This window comes from Colossoma macropomum, unplaced genomic scaffold (genome assembly GCF_904425465.1).
Source record: "Colossoma macropomum unplaced genomic scaffold, Colossoma_macropomum, whole genome shotgun sequence".
NCBI lineage: Eukaryota > Metazoa > Chordata > Actinopteri > Characiformes > Serrasalmidae > Colossoma > Colossoma macropomum.
In genome coordinates, this window is record NW_023494787.1 from 43,429,360 (window position 1) to 43,447,023 (window position 17,664).

The 17,664-nt window shown below is 41.7% G+C and overlaps 2 protein-coding genes across 4 annotated transcripts in view; one reads left to right on the plus strand and one right to left on the minus strand.

The window, feature by feature from the left end:
- The first annotated feature begins 99 nt into the window (after positions 1-99).
- Positions 100-7,641, plus strand: LOC118806137 (retinol dehydrogenase 8). Of its 3 annotated transcripts, none has more exons than XM_036567506.1 (7): positions 100-245; positions 2,077-2,208; positions 2,975-3,136; positions 3,986-4,165; positions 6,091-6,184; positions 6,415-6,598; positions 6,864-7,641. In XM_036567506.1, the coding sequence occupies exons 1-7, from the start codon at positions 137-139 to the stop codon at positions 7,077-7,079; spliced, it is 1,077 nt and encodes a 358-aa protein (XP_036423399.1). In that variant the 5' UTR covers positions 100-136; the 3' UTR covers positions 7,080-7,641. The 3 variants fall into 3 exon arrangements, with proteins under 3 accessions (XP_036423399.1, XP_036423400.1, XP_036423401.1); XM_036567507.1 differs by having other exon boundaries at positions 113-241; XM_036567508.1 differs by having other exon boundaries at positions 145-249.
- Positions 7,642-12,029: 4,388 nt separating this feature from the next.
- The window catches only part of notch3 (notch receptor 3), a 41,049-nt gene continuing 35,414 nt past the window's right edge, over positions 12,030-17,664 (minus strand). Inside the window, exons 25-33 of the mRNA XM_036567509.1 lie at positions 17,159-17,485; positions 16,891-17,039; positions 16,491-16,716; positions 15,896-15,986; positions 15,340-15,508; positions 14,933-15,237; positions 14,410-14,557; positions 14,027-14,124; positions 12,030-13,902 (exon numbers count right to left, since the gene is read on the minus strand). Of these exons, the coding sequence (XP_036423402.1) occupies positions 12,364-13,902; positions 14,027-14,124; positions 14,410-14,557; positions 14,933-15,237; positions 15,340-15,508; positions 15,896-15,986; positions 16,491-16,716; positions 16,891-17,039; positions 17,159-17,485 (3,052 nt within the window). The 3' untranslated portion in view covers positions 12,030-12,363. The remainder of the gene's footprint in view (positions 13,903-14,026; positions 14,125-14,409; positions 14,558-14,932; positions 15,238-15,339; positions 15,509-15,895; positions 15,987-16,490; positions 16,717-16,890; positions 17,040-17,158; positions 17,486-17,664) is intronic.

The window sequence follows — 17,664 nt, forward strand, 5'->3', positions numbered from 1 at the left end:
ATTGCTGCGGCGCGCGAGAGTTCTTAAAAACTGCAATTCCCACAGTGCTTTGAGGCACTGCGCGATCTACAGGTTTGTGACCAGTGTCCTGCTGACCTGTTGACGGAGGGCAGTAACGTGATACACGAGAAACAAAATGCGCTGGGAAAAGAAGTCGGTTAGCAGGAACGCGTTTATTACTTTACAGCCATCGAGAGCTGCTTTCAGCAGGAACCACAGCTTTCTCCAGCGGGCAGTAGTGGTCAGTGAGTACGAGCTGTTAACAGGTTTAATACATACAACGCTAAGATAATATGGTGTAATTGTTTTGGTCAATTAAGTTACAATTACAGTAATGAAGTATTAACATGAGACAGTCTTACATGCCATATGTTGTTATTTTCAGGAGACCCAGGCCTGCTAAGATACGCTATTACTTGTCAATGCTAACAGAGTTTTGATATCTTTATGAATTTTTGATCAGAGGTTTACTCTAATTGTAGATTTTTGCTTCTACAGTCATTGAAAACAAGTGTCAACTTAGAGATCTTTTCATAAAGTGTCTGAGCTGAAAACGCAAACATTTTGATGGTGGTTCATTTTGTTGCTTATTACTGAGGAAAAAAATGATTAACATAATCTTGAATTGTTTTTATTGATTTTCTGTCCTCTTGCCAACAAAATAAGACCTTATTTGTAATTTCAAAGTGAGCTGGATGTTTATTGTCAGATGTAAAATCAATGTAAGTATAGAGCTGAATATTATCTCTAATATTAATATTATTAATCTCTATTTCTTCCTTAGTCTGTTTTTTGTCTTCTTTGGTCTGTGTAATGTAAAAACAGCAGTGGGTAGTGACAACAGGTACTCAGTTAAAGCCAACATGTACTTGAACTTGATTCATTTGTACTTTTCTGGTTATTTTCAAATAATAATACCTTTAACTTATTATTCAAATTTAGTAATTATCTTTTTGGAATTTATTTCATTCTATTCTGTGGTTGACAGCACCTAAACTACTGTTAAAAGGCTCACATTGGAGCTTCAGCATTTTATTTTAGACCAAAAAGAGAAAAATAAAATACCAAAAAGAAAAGAATTCTACCTAATAAACTTCAGTATGCTTATGGATGCTGGATGTACTTTTCCTGCAGTACTATAGATAACTCAGGACTTAAGGGAGAAGTAACAGATTTTTCAAAATTCCTGAATAATTCTGTCTTTGAGATATAAACAGTTATTCAAAAAGGTTTGATGTGAAATGGTTTATTGTAGAGAAACTTACCTGCTTACATTCACCAAATGAGGTTTTACATGAAGCTTTAATATTGGTAAAATAGCAGTAAATCTGAAAATAAAAAAATCGTTGGGGACTGTTTTGTCTGATATTGTTCTGCATGTGCCTCTCTGCCATGAATGGATTAAAAAAAGGCGAACACCTTATTCCAAAACTATGGTGAAACAGTGTCTCAGACATCAAGCAGTGTATTCGTAACCATTTCTTGAAATGGCTTTCTGTGAGGGAGCGTTTAAAGGTATTAAACACTTCAGAAGTCTGGTTCCTATCAACACCAGTGTGAACAATTCTGACTCTCAAAATTTTCTAGAACTGTGCATTTCACCATTTTATCAAACCACTCTGAATGACTATGTTTACATCTTAACCATTAAATTATGAAGAAATTTAGAAAAATTGGTGGAATTCCCCTTTAAGAAGTTGTTTAGCTTGATTTGTTTTTTGGCAGCTACCTTTACTTTTAGTTGTGTAATTGAAGTAACAGTACTTTTACATTAGTTGGGTTTTTGGTCCGTGTCTAAATGAACATGTTGGCTCTTTTCCACCTTGTGTTACTCATTGAGGAACAAAGTAATGAGGCAGTATTTAAGCACATGCAGAGGAGAACTAGGTCAGATGGTGTCTGCCGCAGAGTTTATGTTGTAGACCTGGGGCAACGACTTCAAACACAATCCGAGGAGCGTAAACCAGATTAGGAGTTAATCTGAGTTGGAGCTGGAGGGTGAAAGAGGGCCTTTGTCACTGCTCACACGAAGACAGGAAGCTGTAACATTGCATTGTCACCTTATTGTGGTCCTAGACTGGAAATTGTTTCTGACTGAAGCCCACGGCATTATGGGAACACAAAGAGTTTTAGTGACGGGGTGCTCCTCTGGAATCGGTTTGGCGATAGCGGTACGACTCGCCAAGGATGAACTGAAGAGGTTCAAAGGTTAGAAAAATGCTGATGTTTAACAGAATCAGTCAGTCTGTCTGCTTATTAGTGCTGGGTGATAATTCAATACTGTGATATTTTCCAAGTATATCACAGTATCGGTTGTGGTTTGCATCAGTGAAGCAAGTGAAACATGCTTTCTGAGTGCTGCTACTCTATCCTAGAAGAATGTCTTATAAACCTGTTATAGCTTGTTTTAAATTCATTTTTTCATGCAAAATTGCACCAAGGAACCTTACAGAGTATGGAGAAGGAATAAAAACTTACTGCTTATTCAGTACATAATAAATAACATACATTGTAGTTAACCCCTTAACAATCCAGGTTTATTTCATACAAAGGCTTATTATTCAGTAACTACAGGGACTTCAGTATAAAACTAAAGGAGCTATTCTTAGGTTATAGAAGTGTGCAATAAACCTTCGGGCCTGCCGGCTCACCCATGGCTTGTTAGGGGGTTAACTGTCAAGTTCTAGATACTACAAGAGCACAAAATACAATTAAATACTACAAAGTTATGAACATTATGTCATGGGTGTGATGCTCAATATCTATTAAATATATTACTAAAAATATCACTAAAATTGAAAAGCAATGTCACAAGATAGACGATATATCATCCAGCACTATTGCATTACGTTTAAAATGCTCTATTATAATAAATATCATAATAAATAAATAATAAATATTTAAAATAGATGTATTAAATGTTGTGCTCAGCTGTATAAATCAACTACACTCATCTGTTGTGTGTTTGAGTCAGTGGTGGCCACCATGCGGGACGTGGAGAAGCGGGGGGCTTTGGAGAGAGCAGCTGGAGAGACACTGAACAGGACCATGGAGATCCGGCAGCTGGACGCCTGCTGTGAAAACTCCATCAGAGAGTGTGTGAACAGCCTGCCAGAGCGGCGGGTCGATGTTCTGGGTGAGTAAGAGATGTTTTTGTATTTTTTTCCAAACATTTCATCTGTGTTTTAACAAAAGAGCATAAATAGATTATTTCAGTGCTAACCACGAAGCAGACAGTATAGCACTGTCACTGCCACACTCACAGGGTTCTTGATGATTCTATAGTATTCTTTTCAGTCTGAAGACCTGAATAAATAGGCCATATTTTAAAGAATGCTAGGATTCATAATATAAGCAAGTGTAAGATGAGATATTTTTATTATAATTTGCATTTTATGAAAAGTTATTATTGTGCATGAAGTCTGGTTTTGCAGAAAGAAAAAACAGTATATCTATGGTATTTATTGTGTAATTAAAGGGGAATTCCACATTTTTTTCAAAAGTTTGACATAATACAATCATTAAGGTGTAAACAAAGTCTTTCAGAGTGGTTTGATGTGAAATGCTCTGTTTTAAACAAACTTACCATCTGAATTGTTCACAGTGGTGCTGATAGGAACCAGATGTCCGAAGCATTTAAATCCCCTTAAAGCAAGACATAACAAAGTTAGTTCATAAAATTATTATGGATATGCTGCAGAATATGCCCGAGATATTGTTTTACAATAGTTTTCAGATACATTACTTAATACAGGATGAGGGAAAACATATTTTTTACCACTGTTTTACCATAATTACCATTACAAATTGAAAACACACGTGTAGGTTCACTGGTTGTTTGGGACATTAAATAAAATGTCTATATTGCTCTGTAGTGTGGAATTCACCTTCATTAGTGAAGAAAGTGTTCAAAGTGGTTCTCACTGTACTGTTTTATATATATTTTGCTATGCTTTTGGGAAGCTCACCCCTGTCCCATGTGCAGTGAATAATGCAGGCATGGGCATGATTGGACCGTTGGAGTGCCAGAGCGTGAAGGACATGCAGGACCTCTTCAACACTAATTTCTTCGGGCTGGTGCGGCTGGTGAAGGAGGTGCTGCCGGACATGAAGAGGCGCCAGAGTGGCCACATCGTGGTGATGAGCAGTGTCATGGGTGTTCAGGGTACACACAGAACACCGTCACATATTGTTTATTAGGGGTGTAATGATACACAAATTTCACGTTATGGTGCGTACTGTCATTTTTCCATAACGATACGATACATTATTGATACAGAATTAGAAAAGAAATGCTAACATCATTTATTTTTGTGTTAATTGATTTTTGAGTAATTCTTAAAACTTTTTTGTCATTTCCACTGTTGTCTCTAAAAGACAGCAGTGCTTGTTGAAAGGACAACTGGCACAAGTCATTTTCTTATAAGACATAAAATAACGTGTTGTGAATGTGTTTCCTCTCGCTGATATATTTGGCTGATATTTTCACAAGTGAATCAGCATATTTGAGATACTAGTACAGGCATTTGATCTTCACGTTCAGCAGTGTTGGCATGCTGTCACTGTTTGGTCTGCCTCTCTTTGCCCATCATTACTGTACTAAGACACCTGACCATTTCAAACAGTTTGGCTGATCAACCATCCAAACCAGTTGTTTCCACTTCCAGTGGTTGTAAAGGTTTTTTTGATCACGCATAATAACATGAAATATAAATATATTCAATTTACAGCATTTATTGTCTTGTAACCCCCGAATAAAAAAAGTGATAATAATATGTGTATCGTGACGCCCCTGTTGTATGCAGACCAGCAGGGGAACTGCAATCCGGAAAGCAGTAGTTCAGTGAGAAATCAAATGTGCGATTTTCCTTTTCCCCCAGGTGTAGTCAGCCGAGCCAGTTTCACATAGACTTGCTTGTGTGGTTTCTGTAATACATAAAAATAGCTAAAAACAGCACAGTGTTTCCTTTAGATTTTCAGGACTGGTGGTTGACCGTTCAGAACCACCAGTGTTGTGCATATGTGATGTCATAACATGCAGGTCCAGAGTCGTATCATCAAGCAAAATTATTTTTCAAAATACCGTAAACACACTGTACATGTGAATACACCAAGTTTTACTTTCTCTTTATCTTTTTTAAAGGAGTGTAACTGTGTTTGATTGAGTTCGTCATCATAATCATCTTCATCAGTTAATTTGTAGTCAGTCAGTTTATACCAGAAGAATTTATGTGCGACTGAATGCTTTATAGCTCATACTTGGCCAAAGAGTTTGCATATATTTTTATAAAAATGTATGAGGATATATATACTATATACAATAGTGTTATTTGTCCTACAAGAAAGCCCAAGTTCATCTGCTCTTCCGTACTGGAGCTTGAAGTGTACTAAAGGAAGTTGATTGGTCTGTAAACATCCAGAAGGGGACGCTCTCTTGAGTGCTTTGATAAAACAGGAAAGATGAAACTCTATGCTTGAGTATTACATATTTTATTACCCCAATTCAAGGGCACAACACTATGTTTCAGTAAAACCATCACAGTGATTAAAGCCTATTTTAAGTAGCTGCAGGAAGATTGGAGCTAGATGCTGCTCCTCTGGCACAAACCAGCTTACCTCTGCAACACAATGCTAGATCAATGATCAAACAAGCACTGGACATCTGAATTTAGTACTTCTTGACATTCGAAAACAGAGTGAGAATTTTATTTTGGCCAAAAAATGAGCATGCATGCAATCTTCCATTACTTGTTAGTGGTCAGCCTCATAGCTGCAGTGCAAAGGCTGTAGACCAAACATGTCTTGGCTTATCAGTTACATTTGGTCTAAGAGGGAAATCAAGTTATTTTAATAGTAGTTAATTAAATTTTTTGCTTGAAGATTCACAGCACTGCACAATTTAATGTTTTCCCTGCTCTAGTAAAGCCAGTTCAACTCATTAGCTTTAGCTTACGAACATGGAAACAGCAGTTCTGTGATTTCCAGGATTGTAACTTGCCACCCACGTCATAAAGAGACATCATTTATCATATATAACAGTAGTTTAGAGGATGCTCCACCACTGCATGAGCTGATGTTTGTTGCTTGCAGGGCTGCTCTTCAATGATGTCTACGCTGCTTCAAAATTCGCAGTAGAGGGCTTTTGTGAGAGCCTTGCTGTGCAAGCTATGAAGTTTAACATTAAGTGAGTTACAGTGGATACTAGTTGAACTTTTTCCTCAGAGCAGGAGTAGCTGAAGTAGTTGAATTAACAGCTAGGTGCTGTGCAAGCCTCTCTCAGTCTGAGGTGGCCTTGCAGTTGCATGAAGTCCATCTTTGTTTTTTCTATAATTGATGAGTTCATTCATATCATTATTTCACATTTGGGTTTATTTTGGAAAGCATTTCCTATTAAACTTGTCCCACTGTCTACAGGATGACCTTGGTGGAGCCGGGTCCAGTGGTGACCGAGTTTGAGAGGAAGGTTTATGAGGAGATGCAAAACATGGACCTGTCAAGCACAGATGAAGAAACGGCCAGAATCTTCCACGAGATTTACCTGCCCTACTCCAGAAAGGTGTTCTCTTCACTGGGCCAGACGCCAGAGGAGGTTGCAGAGGTGAGGAAGGGCCCTCAGTAGGTGGTGAATTGAATAGTATAAGAAAACCTATATGGAAGAAAATTATATGTACATATATTTGCAGTATATGTGGTGTTTTAAAATATGTGTGCTAACTATATTGAACATTTAATGACATATATTTCGATATGTTAAAAGTGGAGATGACGAATGTAAAAGTGACAATTTTTGATTCCATACATGTCAAATGTATGTTAATATCTAATTCATTGAATAAAAACAAAACCTCTTTAATCTGTTGCAGCAAACCCACCAGCTGATTGTAGCGAAGAACCCTCCATTCCGTCACCAGACCAACCGTCTGTACACTCCTATGACGGCCATGAAGCATGCGGACCCCACAGGCCGTCTGCCTATAGATGCCTTCTACAAGATGATCTTTCAGCACGGCCGCGTGTTCAATGCCAGTCTGGCCGTCATGCGGATGCTGCAGAAGAGGATGGGGAAATCTAAAGAGTGAGAGAATCTTCAGTAGCATGAGCAGGATTCATGGACTTAGAATTTCTGAGGAAGCTGGTCTAACTACATATGAATACTGTCCACAGGCCTGGCAGCTGTCAGAGAGGTGGAAGAAACATTAGAACTTATTAAAATAACATAAGTCTTATTCTGTCAACATACTATATAAAAACTGTAATAAACTCACAAATGTAAAGCAGCCCAGTAACTAACCACTTTAAGTTAAAAAACAAGTTTTTTCTACAGTGTAGAAAATTTGATGATGCCTTATGATCAAGAATCAAGACCTCTCTTTATTTTATAGACAAAAAATTGCATTTTGCCAATTGAATAAATGAAATATAAGCGACACAAATCGCGTCTAATATATATACATATACATTAGGGCTGCAACAAATGACTAATTTGATAGTCTAATAATCTGTCGATTACTGAAACGAATAATCGATTATTCGGATTATGAATCACTACATTACTAAATAACTTTTATGTACCTGTTAGGTTTTAAATTTAGCTTGAGGTTGTTTTATGCATTTGCTAACCAACAATAAAGACAATAAAGATTAATAACATTCAAGAATTCACTGTTTTAATGAACTTTCCTGTTAAAACAAGATAAAAAAATAAAACTTAAATATATTTTTCCTGTCTATATTTATAACCAAGCATGTGCAAAGTAGCAGCAATAAAATAAAATAAAACTACATCAGTTTTTCTTTAAGTAAATAAAAAAACATTATAAAAATTAAATGTTAAATTTAAACAGTGCAGTCTGATCTGTGCTCTGCTGTCTGTCTAAACTCTGTTACAACTAAATTTTACAACGGTGGAAAGTCAGCATCTCTCCGTGCTCCTGTGAGAGGCTTGATCTCCTCTGAGAGCAGATTCTCCCCGCTGCAGAGGAGGCGCGCTCTGATGGGGCGGATGGGAAAGTGGCGAACGTTTGTGGGAAACTTCTCTATGAACAGTTAAATTAGAATGATTTCGTGTAAACACTTTATTTCAACGGTGACCCTTCGTCCAGCTACCTAAGCTAAACTGTTAGCGAGTGGAGCCAAACATTCGTGGGGAACAGAAAACTGTTCGCAGTCGCTCTCCTATGTTTGAACGCACCGGTGGCCTCGACGCTAAGACGACAATGCAGTGTTTAACCTGTAAACGTAATCCGGAAAGTAAACATAGTCGCTGTGAATAACAGCTACTTGCTTCTCTGTTACAACCCCATTAACATTAGCTAAATAGCTCGCTAGCACAACTATCGCCGTGTCCCAAATCACACACTACACTAATGAGAGCACGTCTAGTGGTATATGCGCTATTTCTACACACTGTTTAGTGTGCTAGTGTGCGGTTTGGGACGCGGCATGTCTTACCGAGCAGTGTTCTTCACCCAGTGAGCCGACAAGTTTACTCTTCAGATGCTCCAACATGGAGGATGTGGTCCCACGTCCGCCAAGGTCGGCTTCACAAATAGCACCACTGACAACCTTTAGCTCCCACACTTTTGAGGAATTTGTTCTCGAGGCTGCCGTCGCGCTGTTCTTAACTCTCCAGTGAGCTGTAATGTCAAAACATTCCTAGTGAGCGCGAGAAAAATGCGTGCGTGATGACGCCACCAACTAATTAACTACTAAATTGGTTGTCAACTAATTTGGTCGTCGAGTTTAGTCGATTAATCGTTTCACCCCTAATATACATACCTATATAGAATGTGTGACACAAACCTAACACTGCGCATTCTTCAACAAATACCATCCCTGCTGTAAAGTATAAGTGTGGCAGGTGTTGATGCTTTTCTTCAGCGCGGACTTGGCATCTTCTTAAAATTTAAGGAATTGGAGCAAAATACAGGGAGATACTGCGAGACATTCATACATACGTGTTTGTGTTTCCAGAAAGTTTGGAACATAACATTTAAATAAAGGATGTATTTCATACTTCATCTGATGCTGGTCTATTCTACTGTTTATCATATACAGTCTTCCACAAAGCACCGCGCAGTTTCTTACACTGGCAGTCAAAAACAGTGGCTTATATGCATTTAAGTTTCTAAACTATTTTTAGCAAGTCTATTAATTTCTTTGAAGGGGTTTATTTCACTTAAAAGAGAAAAACAACAAAAATGACTCCGCATTCTGCAGCAGTGCAACTGCTGGTCAAGTGATTTAAGTGGTTTGAGGTGGAGGAATTTGAGATTATGACGACATGGATGACTGAATTTAAATCCCATTGAGACTATGTTCGGAAATAGAAAAATCCATTCACAATAGATTGTACATGAAAAGCACTGAAGAATCAGTAGTAAGCAGTTCATTAGGATCACTTAAACTTAATGAAAGCATGATCAGTTATTTTCACTTTCAAAGCTGTATTTTCATCATGAAATGATATATTTTAATGTAAGATAATATAAATTATTTTCTGTGATTATTATTGTTTGAAACAAAACGGTTAACTATGACAGCAGGCCTTGTTGCAGTTTTTGGGGATCGTGGTAGGGGAAGGTCATCACTGTGGTTGTAGTGGGTTGGTCTAGACAAAAATCCAGGGCTGAATTTGGCTCCCAGTCAAGCCCTGGTCATGAAGATTACAGAAGGTCTTCATTTTCCAGTTAAAACAGTGCTGTGTTTGGACAGAATACAGCGAAGGAGACGGGAGAGAAATGTAGTTCCCTACTGTTTTATTAGAAGTAACATATTTTACAACTTTTGTCTGTAGAAAGAAACAATGTGAAAAGGTGTTTATATACAATGATTTAAACTACTTTAAACAAGTATAGGAATTAATAGCCAGAAAATATCTATGGCTGTTCTAGTAATGCAAGACAAAATATATATCAGTCACATCCTTTCAAAAATAATGCTAATAGAAAGTACACTTTTTCTCATTTTTAGTACATAATCATTTTTTTTAGAAACATAAGACTTCTCTTACACAAAATAGACCTAAACAAGACAATTGTATTTACAAGATGTTGGGTTTATGAAATGTCCAGAGCACTGCGGGAAGACTGAAGGCTAATGGGTAAAAAAAAGAGGATTTGAGAAAGAGAACTGGAGGGTGGCCTGTTTTTAGCCCTTATGTAGAAAAAAAACACTGAGGTCCAAAACCATTTGTTATTGCGCAGCTTGGTGTTTCATATGTGGCAGGTGTATTTGAGTTCAGCCAGTCAGTGAGTCAGAGTGTAAGGGTGCTTGTTTCCAACAATCTTGTGAACCCTTACCACAGTACACCATGGGTCAAGCTTTTTAACAAATGGATTTTGCGCTCGGGACGGGATTTCTCCAAGAGAGAAAAGGACCTGTACCTGTAGCAGACAGTAGGGGGCAGCGCTACATGGCAGCGTTAGCTCCACTTTGACCACGAAGGCCAGGCACCATCCCTCCAGGCTGGCTGGGTGGGGACTGCTAGAGATGCAGACAACACTGCATGCTATATAACACCTCCCTGAGGAGTAACAGAGCGCTAGCAGCCCGCTAGTCACCTCTCCAGACATTCACCCCTTTCACACATACAGGAGTTCACACCTAACTAATTGCGGCCTGAATACGACTGGACCGTACAGAAATGAACCAACAGGATGGAGCACCCAGGGTTTGTTTGTTTATATGATGCCTAGTCTTTTACTTGGTCTTCATTCAAAGAGTAGGCCTAAAGGAACGGTTCAATCAAAATACTAATGTTTCTTATAATGAATGGAAGCAAAGAGCCACCGATTAGCACTATGCATTATGCAAACTGATGGCTCTTATATTTTATTCATTGTAAGCCACATTGGTACGTTTGGTCGACACATTCCTTCGTCTGGCAAACAAGGCCCTACTGTTATAAGCCTCGAGCTCCACGGGACCAGGGGTCAGAATGCAACCGAAAACGCTTTCTTCTGGTCAGGTTTCAGCAGAGGCTGTGGCAGTGTTGAAATGGACAAGACCAGAAGCTCGGGATGGCCACTAGCCAGCCATTTGTGGGCAGTGAGCAGGACTGTTCACCAGGAGAGAGACAGAGATGTCACAGTAGAGTGACAGAAAGCAGCAGCCTATAAAAACACAGCTTAGCACATCATAGCGATGTTCCAAAGGTAACCATGGTTATAACATACAGAATAAAAACAATAAAAAAAAAACCAGAAATTCGTACAATTAATAAAAAAAGACAAAAGGGCAGAGGGTGACAGTTTAAGTGTTGCCAAATGACCTCTGAACAAGCTGAAGGACTGTGAGGGGTGACAGAAGCTAGGCCCTTTTGAGGTCATTGACAGGCAGTTTTAATTCAGGATCTAAAACTGACCACTTACATCAGCACTTAAACAGTAGTGTCGATTAGCGATAATGCATTAATGAATGTCAGTCTACATGGATGCTGTTCTGGAATGGCAGCTGTCACGTTAACCCTTACATGCATGGCCTCAGAAGTGCTTCAAAGATGCCCCTTGACAATATTACACATTACTCCGATGGAATGTATCGGTTCACTTTAGTTCATCAAATTACAATATATCACTAATTTTGGCCAATTCATGCATACCTACGCATTTTGGGAAGCCGATTTTTGTCAATGCTGGCCTAAATAAATAATATCACTCAAAAAATGCGAGACGCCCAACTCTTTCTGTCTGTAACTATAGTTGTGGGTTCCACTGGCTTGTGTGATGACGGATAAAGCCGACACGGGGGTACAAACAAAGGCAACGAGCCTCTATTTCTGTAACAATCAGCATGCACGGGAACTTCTGTTAAGCTCAGGTGCTTCACGTAACAGATATGGAGCAGCATGGCAAGAGACAAATGCATCTGACTGTGAGAACTGAAGACAGACGGAGAGGACGCCCCCACAAGGCAGTTTTTAGAGGAACATGTCGTGACAATAAATAAAAAGAAAGGAATTTCCTTCAAAATTTTCACTTTTTCTCTTAATTCTACTTTTTAAACAGTTTGTTAGTTTCAGGTGAGTGTCCCCAAGTCTTTGAAATGAAAGACGTGGTTTCTTTCTTCTTCATATACTTTTTTTTTTTTAATAATAAAAAAAGAAGTCCATCTGTGACAGAACGTCTTACTTCATTAAATTGTCTTTTCTTTTTAAGACAACACAATTTTTTTCCCTTTTACTCTTTTCTTCTGCGGACAAAAACCGGCAGACGGGTCTTCTCAACGAACACCAAGTCAATCCTTAATCCAATTAAAATCTTGGAAATGGGCTGACGTGTAATTAAAAGCACAAAAAATACATGAGCCCTAGAGTGAGATTTTCTCCTCTACTCTCGACAGGTCCCAGAAGTTCAGCTTGTTTTATGCGAACACCTGCATCTTGCCGTTGGGCTCTGAGACGTGGGGGATCTGGGTCTGGTTGGGACCGGCGACTGCCGGGCTGGGGGTGGAATCGGACCAGTCAGACACGCAGTGGGGCGAGGGGCTAGACCAAGCCTCTGGAGATTCGGGAGAGGGGGTCAGGTAGGGGTGCTCGTTGGGCAGGTGCAGATAATGCTTGGGCGTGGCATCCATGGCAGAGGTGTAGCTGTGCTGTGACGGCGGGGTGGGGTAGTCCTCTAAACCTGCGCTGTTGCTGCTGCTGCTGGCCTGGGTTGGGGGAGCCTGGGACGCCTGAGATGGGGCAGCCTGGCTTTGTGAAGGCTGTGGAGCTGGGGGGGCCTGGGGCTGCTGCTGCTGTTGCTGCTGCTGCTGGGGCTGACCTTGACTCTGCTGCTGCTGCTGCTGGTAGAAGGCTGGAGGATTCTGTGGCTGCTGTGGTGTTGGAGGAGTTGAGGAACCCATATTGGCCAAGCTTTGCTGGTTGCTGAGGGCATGGTTGTGGATCTGCTGCTGCTGCTGTTGCTGTTCGGCCATGGAGGGCAGCTTGACCGGGCTGAGTGAGGGTGTGCTGGACACTGGCGTAGGCTGAAGCATGGGCTGCTGACTGCTGCGGAACACCTGCTGGTGCATGAGCATAGGCTGCATTGCACTGGGCGTCTGCGGATGCATGGCCCCTTGGCCGCCTGCCGGGTGCACCATGCCCACCATTGGCGGGCCGCACTGGGATGAGGGGGGTACACGGGTGTGCCAGTCGAATGGCACGCTGACTGGGTTGACCAAGCCCATACCCAGTGCCATTTGCCCGGGGTTCAGAACGTAGCTATGTGTGGGCTGGGCCCCCTGCATAGACAGGCGACTCTGCATGGAAAGGCCACCATCAGCCAGGTCACTTAGGCCAGCCATAGACACTGCAAACGGACCACTGCTGCCATCCAGCAGGCTGGTATGAACCATGGGAGTGCTGGGCACAGACATGGAGGTGTGGAAAAGGCCTGGGGAAGGCATGGCAGCTGGGGAGGTGGGGTTAGTGACATATCCAGCATTGCTAGCACCCCCACGTGGTGAGTCCAGCGAGTCAACAGGCGAAAGGGTGACTGAGCTTTCCAGCAGAGCACTTTGCATGTCCAGTGTCAGCTTCTTGTTCCGTGCCTTCACCGAATCTTTCAAGCTGGATGCGTGCCCTCCACCCAGACCTTTGGCACCTGGGCGGCGACTCTTCTTGCCCTGTGGAGCATTTTTCAGGCCGGGCAGGAAGCTGCTGGGGGGGCACATGAGGGGTGAAAGCGTGTGGGCACCAGTCAGGTGGTGTCCTGGGGCTCCGGAGTGGCTCTGGGGACTGCGTACCGTGTTGTACTCATCCAGTAGCTGCACAATGTCGTGATGCATGCGCTCCTGGGCGATGTCACGCGGGAGCCGGTCCATGTGGTCTGTGATCTCCCGGTTCGCAAAGTGAGCCAGCAGTACCTTCACTGCCTCACAGCTGCCCTCTCTGGCTGCCAGGAAAAGTGGTGTTTCCTCCTAAGGATGAATAAACAGAAAGCTGCATGAGTTGGTGCAAAATTGTGCTGAGAATAATGCCATGATATCTAATAATAATGGTGTGGGCAAGGTAAAAGAGACCACCATCACAGGACTGCAATACCTTAAGGTCTTGCATATCTTTATTGGCTCCATTCTTCAGCAGGGCAACAGTTGCTTCAACATTGTTCACAGCTGCTGCCCAGTGCAGTGCAGATTTACCTGGAGGGTGAAACAACATGACCATCACATATCTGAGCCATTCTAACAGTAACATATGAAACCTACTTAAGAAACTTTTCCTACAGTTCAATTGCACCTCTACAAGAACAATGGACAGGTAACTATAAAGATAAACCATTGCTAATGACAGAAAATGTAATCAGAATACAGAAAAATAGATGAAGTCATTTGAAATCAGTGAAACAGAATTTTGAAGTAAAGCTTTAGAAATCAAAGTATAACTAAGAGCATAAATAAATGATCATAAATTTTAACTGCACTCACCTAGCTCATCCACAGCGTTGACATCAGCGTGGCATGTAATTAGCTCCTCCACCATGCCCTCCACAGCCAGCCTGGCTGCCAGGATCAGAGCTGTGGAACCATCGTACATTCGTGCATCCAGATCTGTTGCCCTTGTCCTGATCAAAATCTGGGGGAAGATGAAGAGACACGTTAGTTCCACCATAAATCTAAGACATATGTATGAAACGAAAAGCCACAGTGCAATCTGGAGGGAGGACAGCATTCCAGAACTCATTGGGCCTCATTTACCAACCGTTCTTAGAAAGCAATTTCTTCTTAAAATCCATTTACACAGTTTTCTGGTATTCACCAATGTTTTCATTTAAGTGATTTGTTCTTGGGTAACAATTCTGCAGTTTAAGAACACGTCATGAATCTGACGTAGACTATTTCTTCTTAGGACTTATGAAGACATCAGTGAATGGATCTAACGGCCTGTGCACATATAAACCTCATCTAATAACTCCCACACACAGGAAGCTGCATTAGTGCGCTGACGTACCTGGAAGACTCCCTGGGCATCAGCGGCCACGGCTGCGTGCAGTGGTGTGCGGCCGGTGTTGTCCTGTGCGTTTGCATCCGCTCCAGCGTCCAGCAGCCTCTTTGCAGCATCAGCACGTGCATAGCGGGCAGCCAGGTGCAGCGCAGTCTCTCCAGTCCGGTCTGTCTGCGCACCCAGAGATGCCCCCTGGTAGATCAGGTCTGATATGATGTTGGCGGAAGACTCTTCTGAGTCATCGTCTTCTGCCACCTCCGGCTCCAGCCCTCCTCCACAGAATGAGGCCAGCATCAGCGGAGTAAAGCCATCTACAGCAACACAATTCCATCAGTTAATCTGTTCAGTGTTCAACTATAGTGATATGTTAGTATTGTACAGTCCATGGATAAGCTGTTTTTTATGACATGTACCTGGTCCTCGCACATTGACATCCATGCAGTCACCATCAAACTCGCCCTGTGGAGGTGTGAGGGCCATGGAGGGAGGCATGCGGATGTCTGCGGCTGCCAAATGATGCTGTGTCCACTGCCTGCTGTCCACAGCGTCCTCGCTGTCTGAGAGAATACTGGGCTCCTCCACCTGAAGCACAAAAATGTTATTATACTTCACAGCCGTGTCTAGAACCTCTCAAGTGCACCAACAGAGGCCACTGTCTCCCCAGTTTACTGTTAAAATGCATTGTGCACACCTGTAGTGTTTCACAGTTGACTACACTTCTATAAAAATGTATATACAATGTTAGTCATGTCAGTCTTCCATGTGTTTGCATCTGAGATGTTTCTGCATGCATTTTTGTATTAGATTTGACTCCTTTTTTCCTCAACCTCAACCTATTCTGGCTTGGAAAACCTGGCTGTTCTCAGAGAACTAGAATAATTAGATCCTCTGATATACTCTCATTTTAATTCTATTGTTGTGGCAAATGGCAAACAACTGTTAGCCAAAGGAAGAAAACAAGATAATCACCTTTAGTCTCTTGGCCTCAGGGCAGTCTGTGTCTATCCACTGGTCACTGTGGTCTCCAAGTAAGGACTCCTCCACTGTCTTTGGCATGTGCCTGCAAACAGGGACGAAAGTGGTTTGATTCAATCCTTAAACGTATAAGGCGTATAAGTTCACTAAAGCAAGTATACAGATTTAAATACAGCAAGTATACAACTCTTTTCAGGTTGTCACATGAGACAATACAACTGTTTAAACTTGCATATCCTAAATTTTTTTTGTATTTTATTTTTTCCATTTAGGATGTCTACTTATGATATTTGCGTAAGTTGTGCCCCATTCAATAAGCATTGTGTGAGTGAAGCTAAACAGGAAGGTGAATAGTGAATATATGTCTGAATTCAAAACAAGCTGTTTTTGCAGCTTTCATATATATGGACTGTATGGACTCTACATAGACTGTTCACATGCTAAATTAAACTCTTTAAAAATGTGAGGAAACTTCTGATTTGGCACCATTAAATGAGACAACGGCCCACAAATTAACTGCAGGCTTGTTTTTCAGTTATTCATTTTAAGACTAGTGGTCTGAGTGCACTGTGAGGATGAAATAACTCACTTCATGCCCAGAGCGTCCTGGCCCACTGGCTCTCTTCGGTTCTTGTTGCTGCTGGTCTCCTTTTTGAGGAAGAATCCCTCAGGGAACCAGAGGGTGCTGTGCTCACGCTTACGCCGAGCAATCAGCATGCCCACTACCAGGATGACCATCAAGAAGAGCGCTGCAACACCCACTAGCAGCAGCTTAGCCCAATCAGGCACTTCAGTTGGGTTCGGAATTTTCTCACCTAAGGATGTAAAACGGAGTTTAAAATGGCAACAGTAACTCTATACAAGGATGGCTCAAACACTAAACATTCTTTGCCCGTTTTTATTGAATGCATTGTTTTGTCTTTGGCTTTGTTAAGACACTGATAGCCCTCTACCTCAGTGAGCGAAGTGCGGAATGCAAATGTACTTACCGCGGACCTCTTTGAGTGGGTAAGGGAAGCGCAGCATCTCCTGAGCAGACAGTGCACCAAGGTATTCAGCAGCACTGTCTGCTGTGGGGAAACAATTATCCGAATCTTGGGAGCAGAGGCGGTTATCGATCTCCAGGTACACGATTGACCTGCACAAAAAAATGCCATTAGTCAAAGTATTAGATGACCATAAAATAATTCCTACTCCACTTTCGAATGTTAATATGAAAATTTGTATGGTTCTGTATATGTATTTCTGACTGCTCACCCGATGACCTCCTGTTGGGGCATGAGTTCTCGTTTGAGGCGTGCTTCGCGGCGAGTGTAGGGCCGGATCATGGCCTCTCCGTTGTGGTCGAGTCGGAAGCGCAGGGACGTGCGCAGGATGCCGCTAAGTTTCTGCAGGAAGGCAGTGCCTGTCCGCAGCAGCTCCTCTGGAGGCAGCAGAACCACGATGACCAGTACCCCATCTGCAAGGTCCTCAGGAACCGCCTTCGCACAGTCCAGACCATCCCAGCCACACTCCTCATTATTACAGCCCTGATCGCAGCGCCCATCTGCATAGTGGTCCATGCAGTATGTCTCATAGATGGGACTGGGGTGAGAGAGGTTGAGAGAGAAAAAGAACGAAAAAGATGTTTAATGTCCTGGAAAGGCAATCTAAGATTTTTACTTTTTTTTCCTTCATTCAAAAAGGATGAATGGACAAATAGAATTTTTGACATGCTAACCTTTCAAGATTTTTTAAAGTTATATTAATTGAAGTTGTTAACT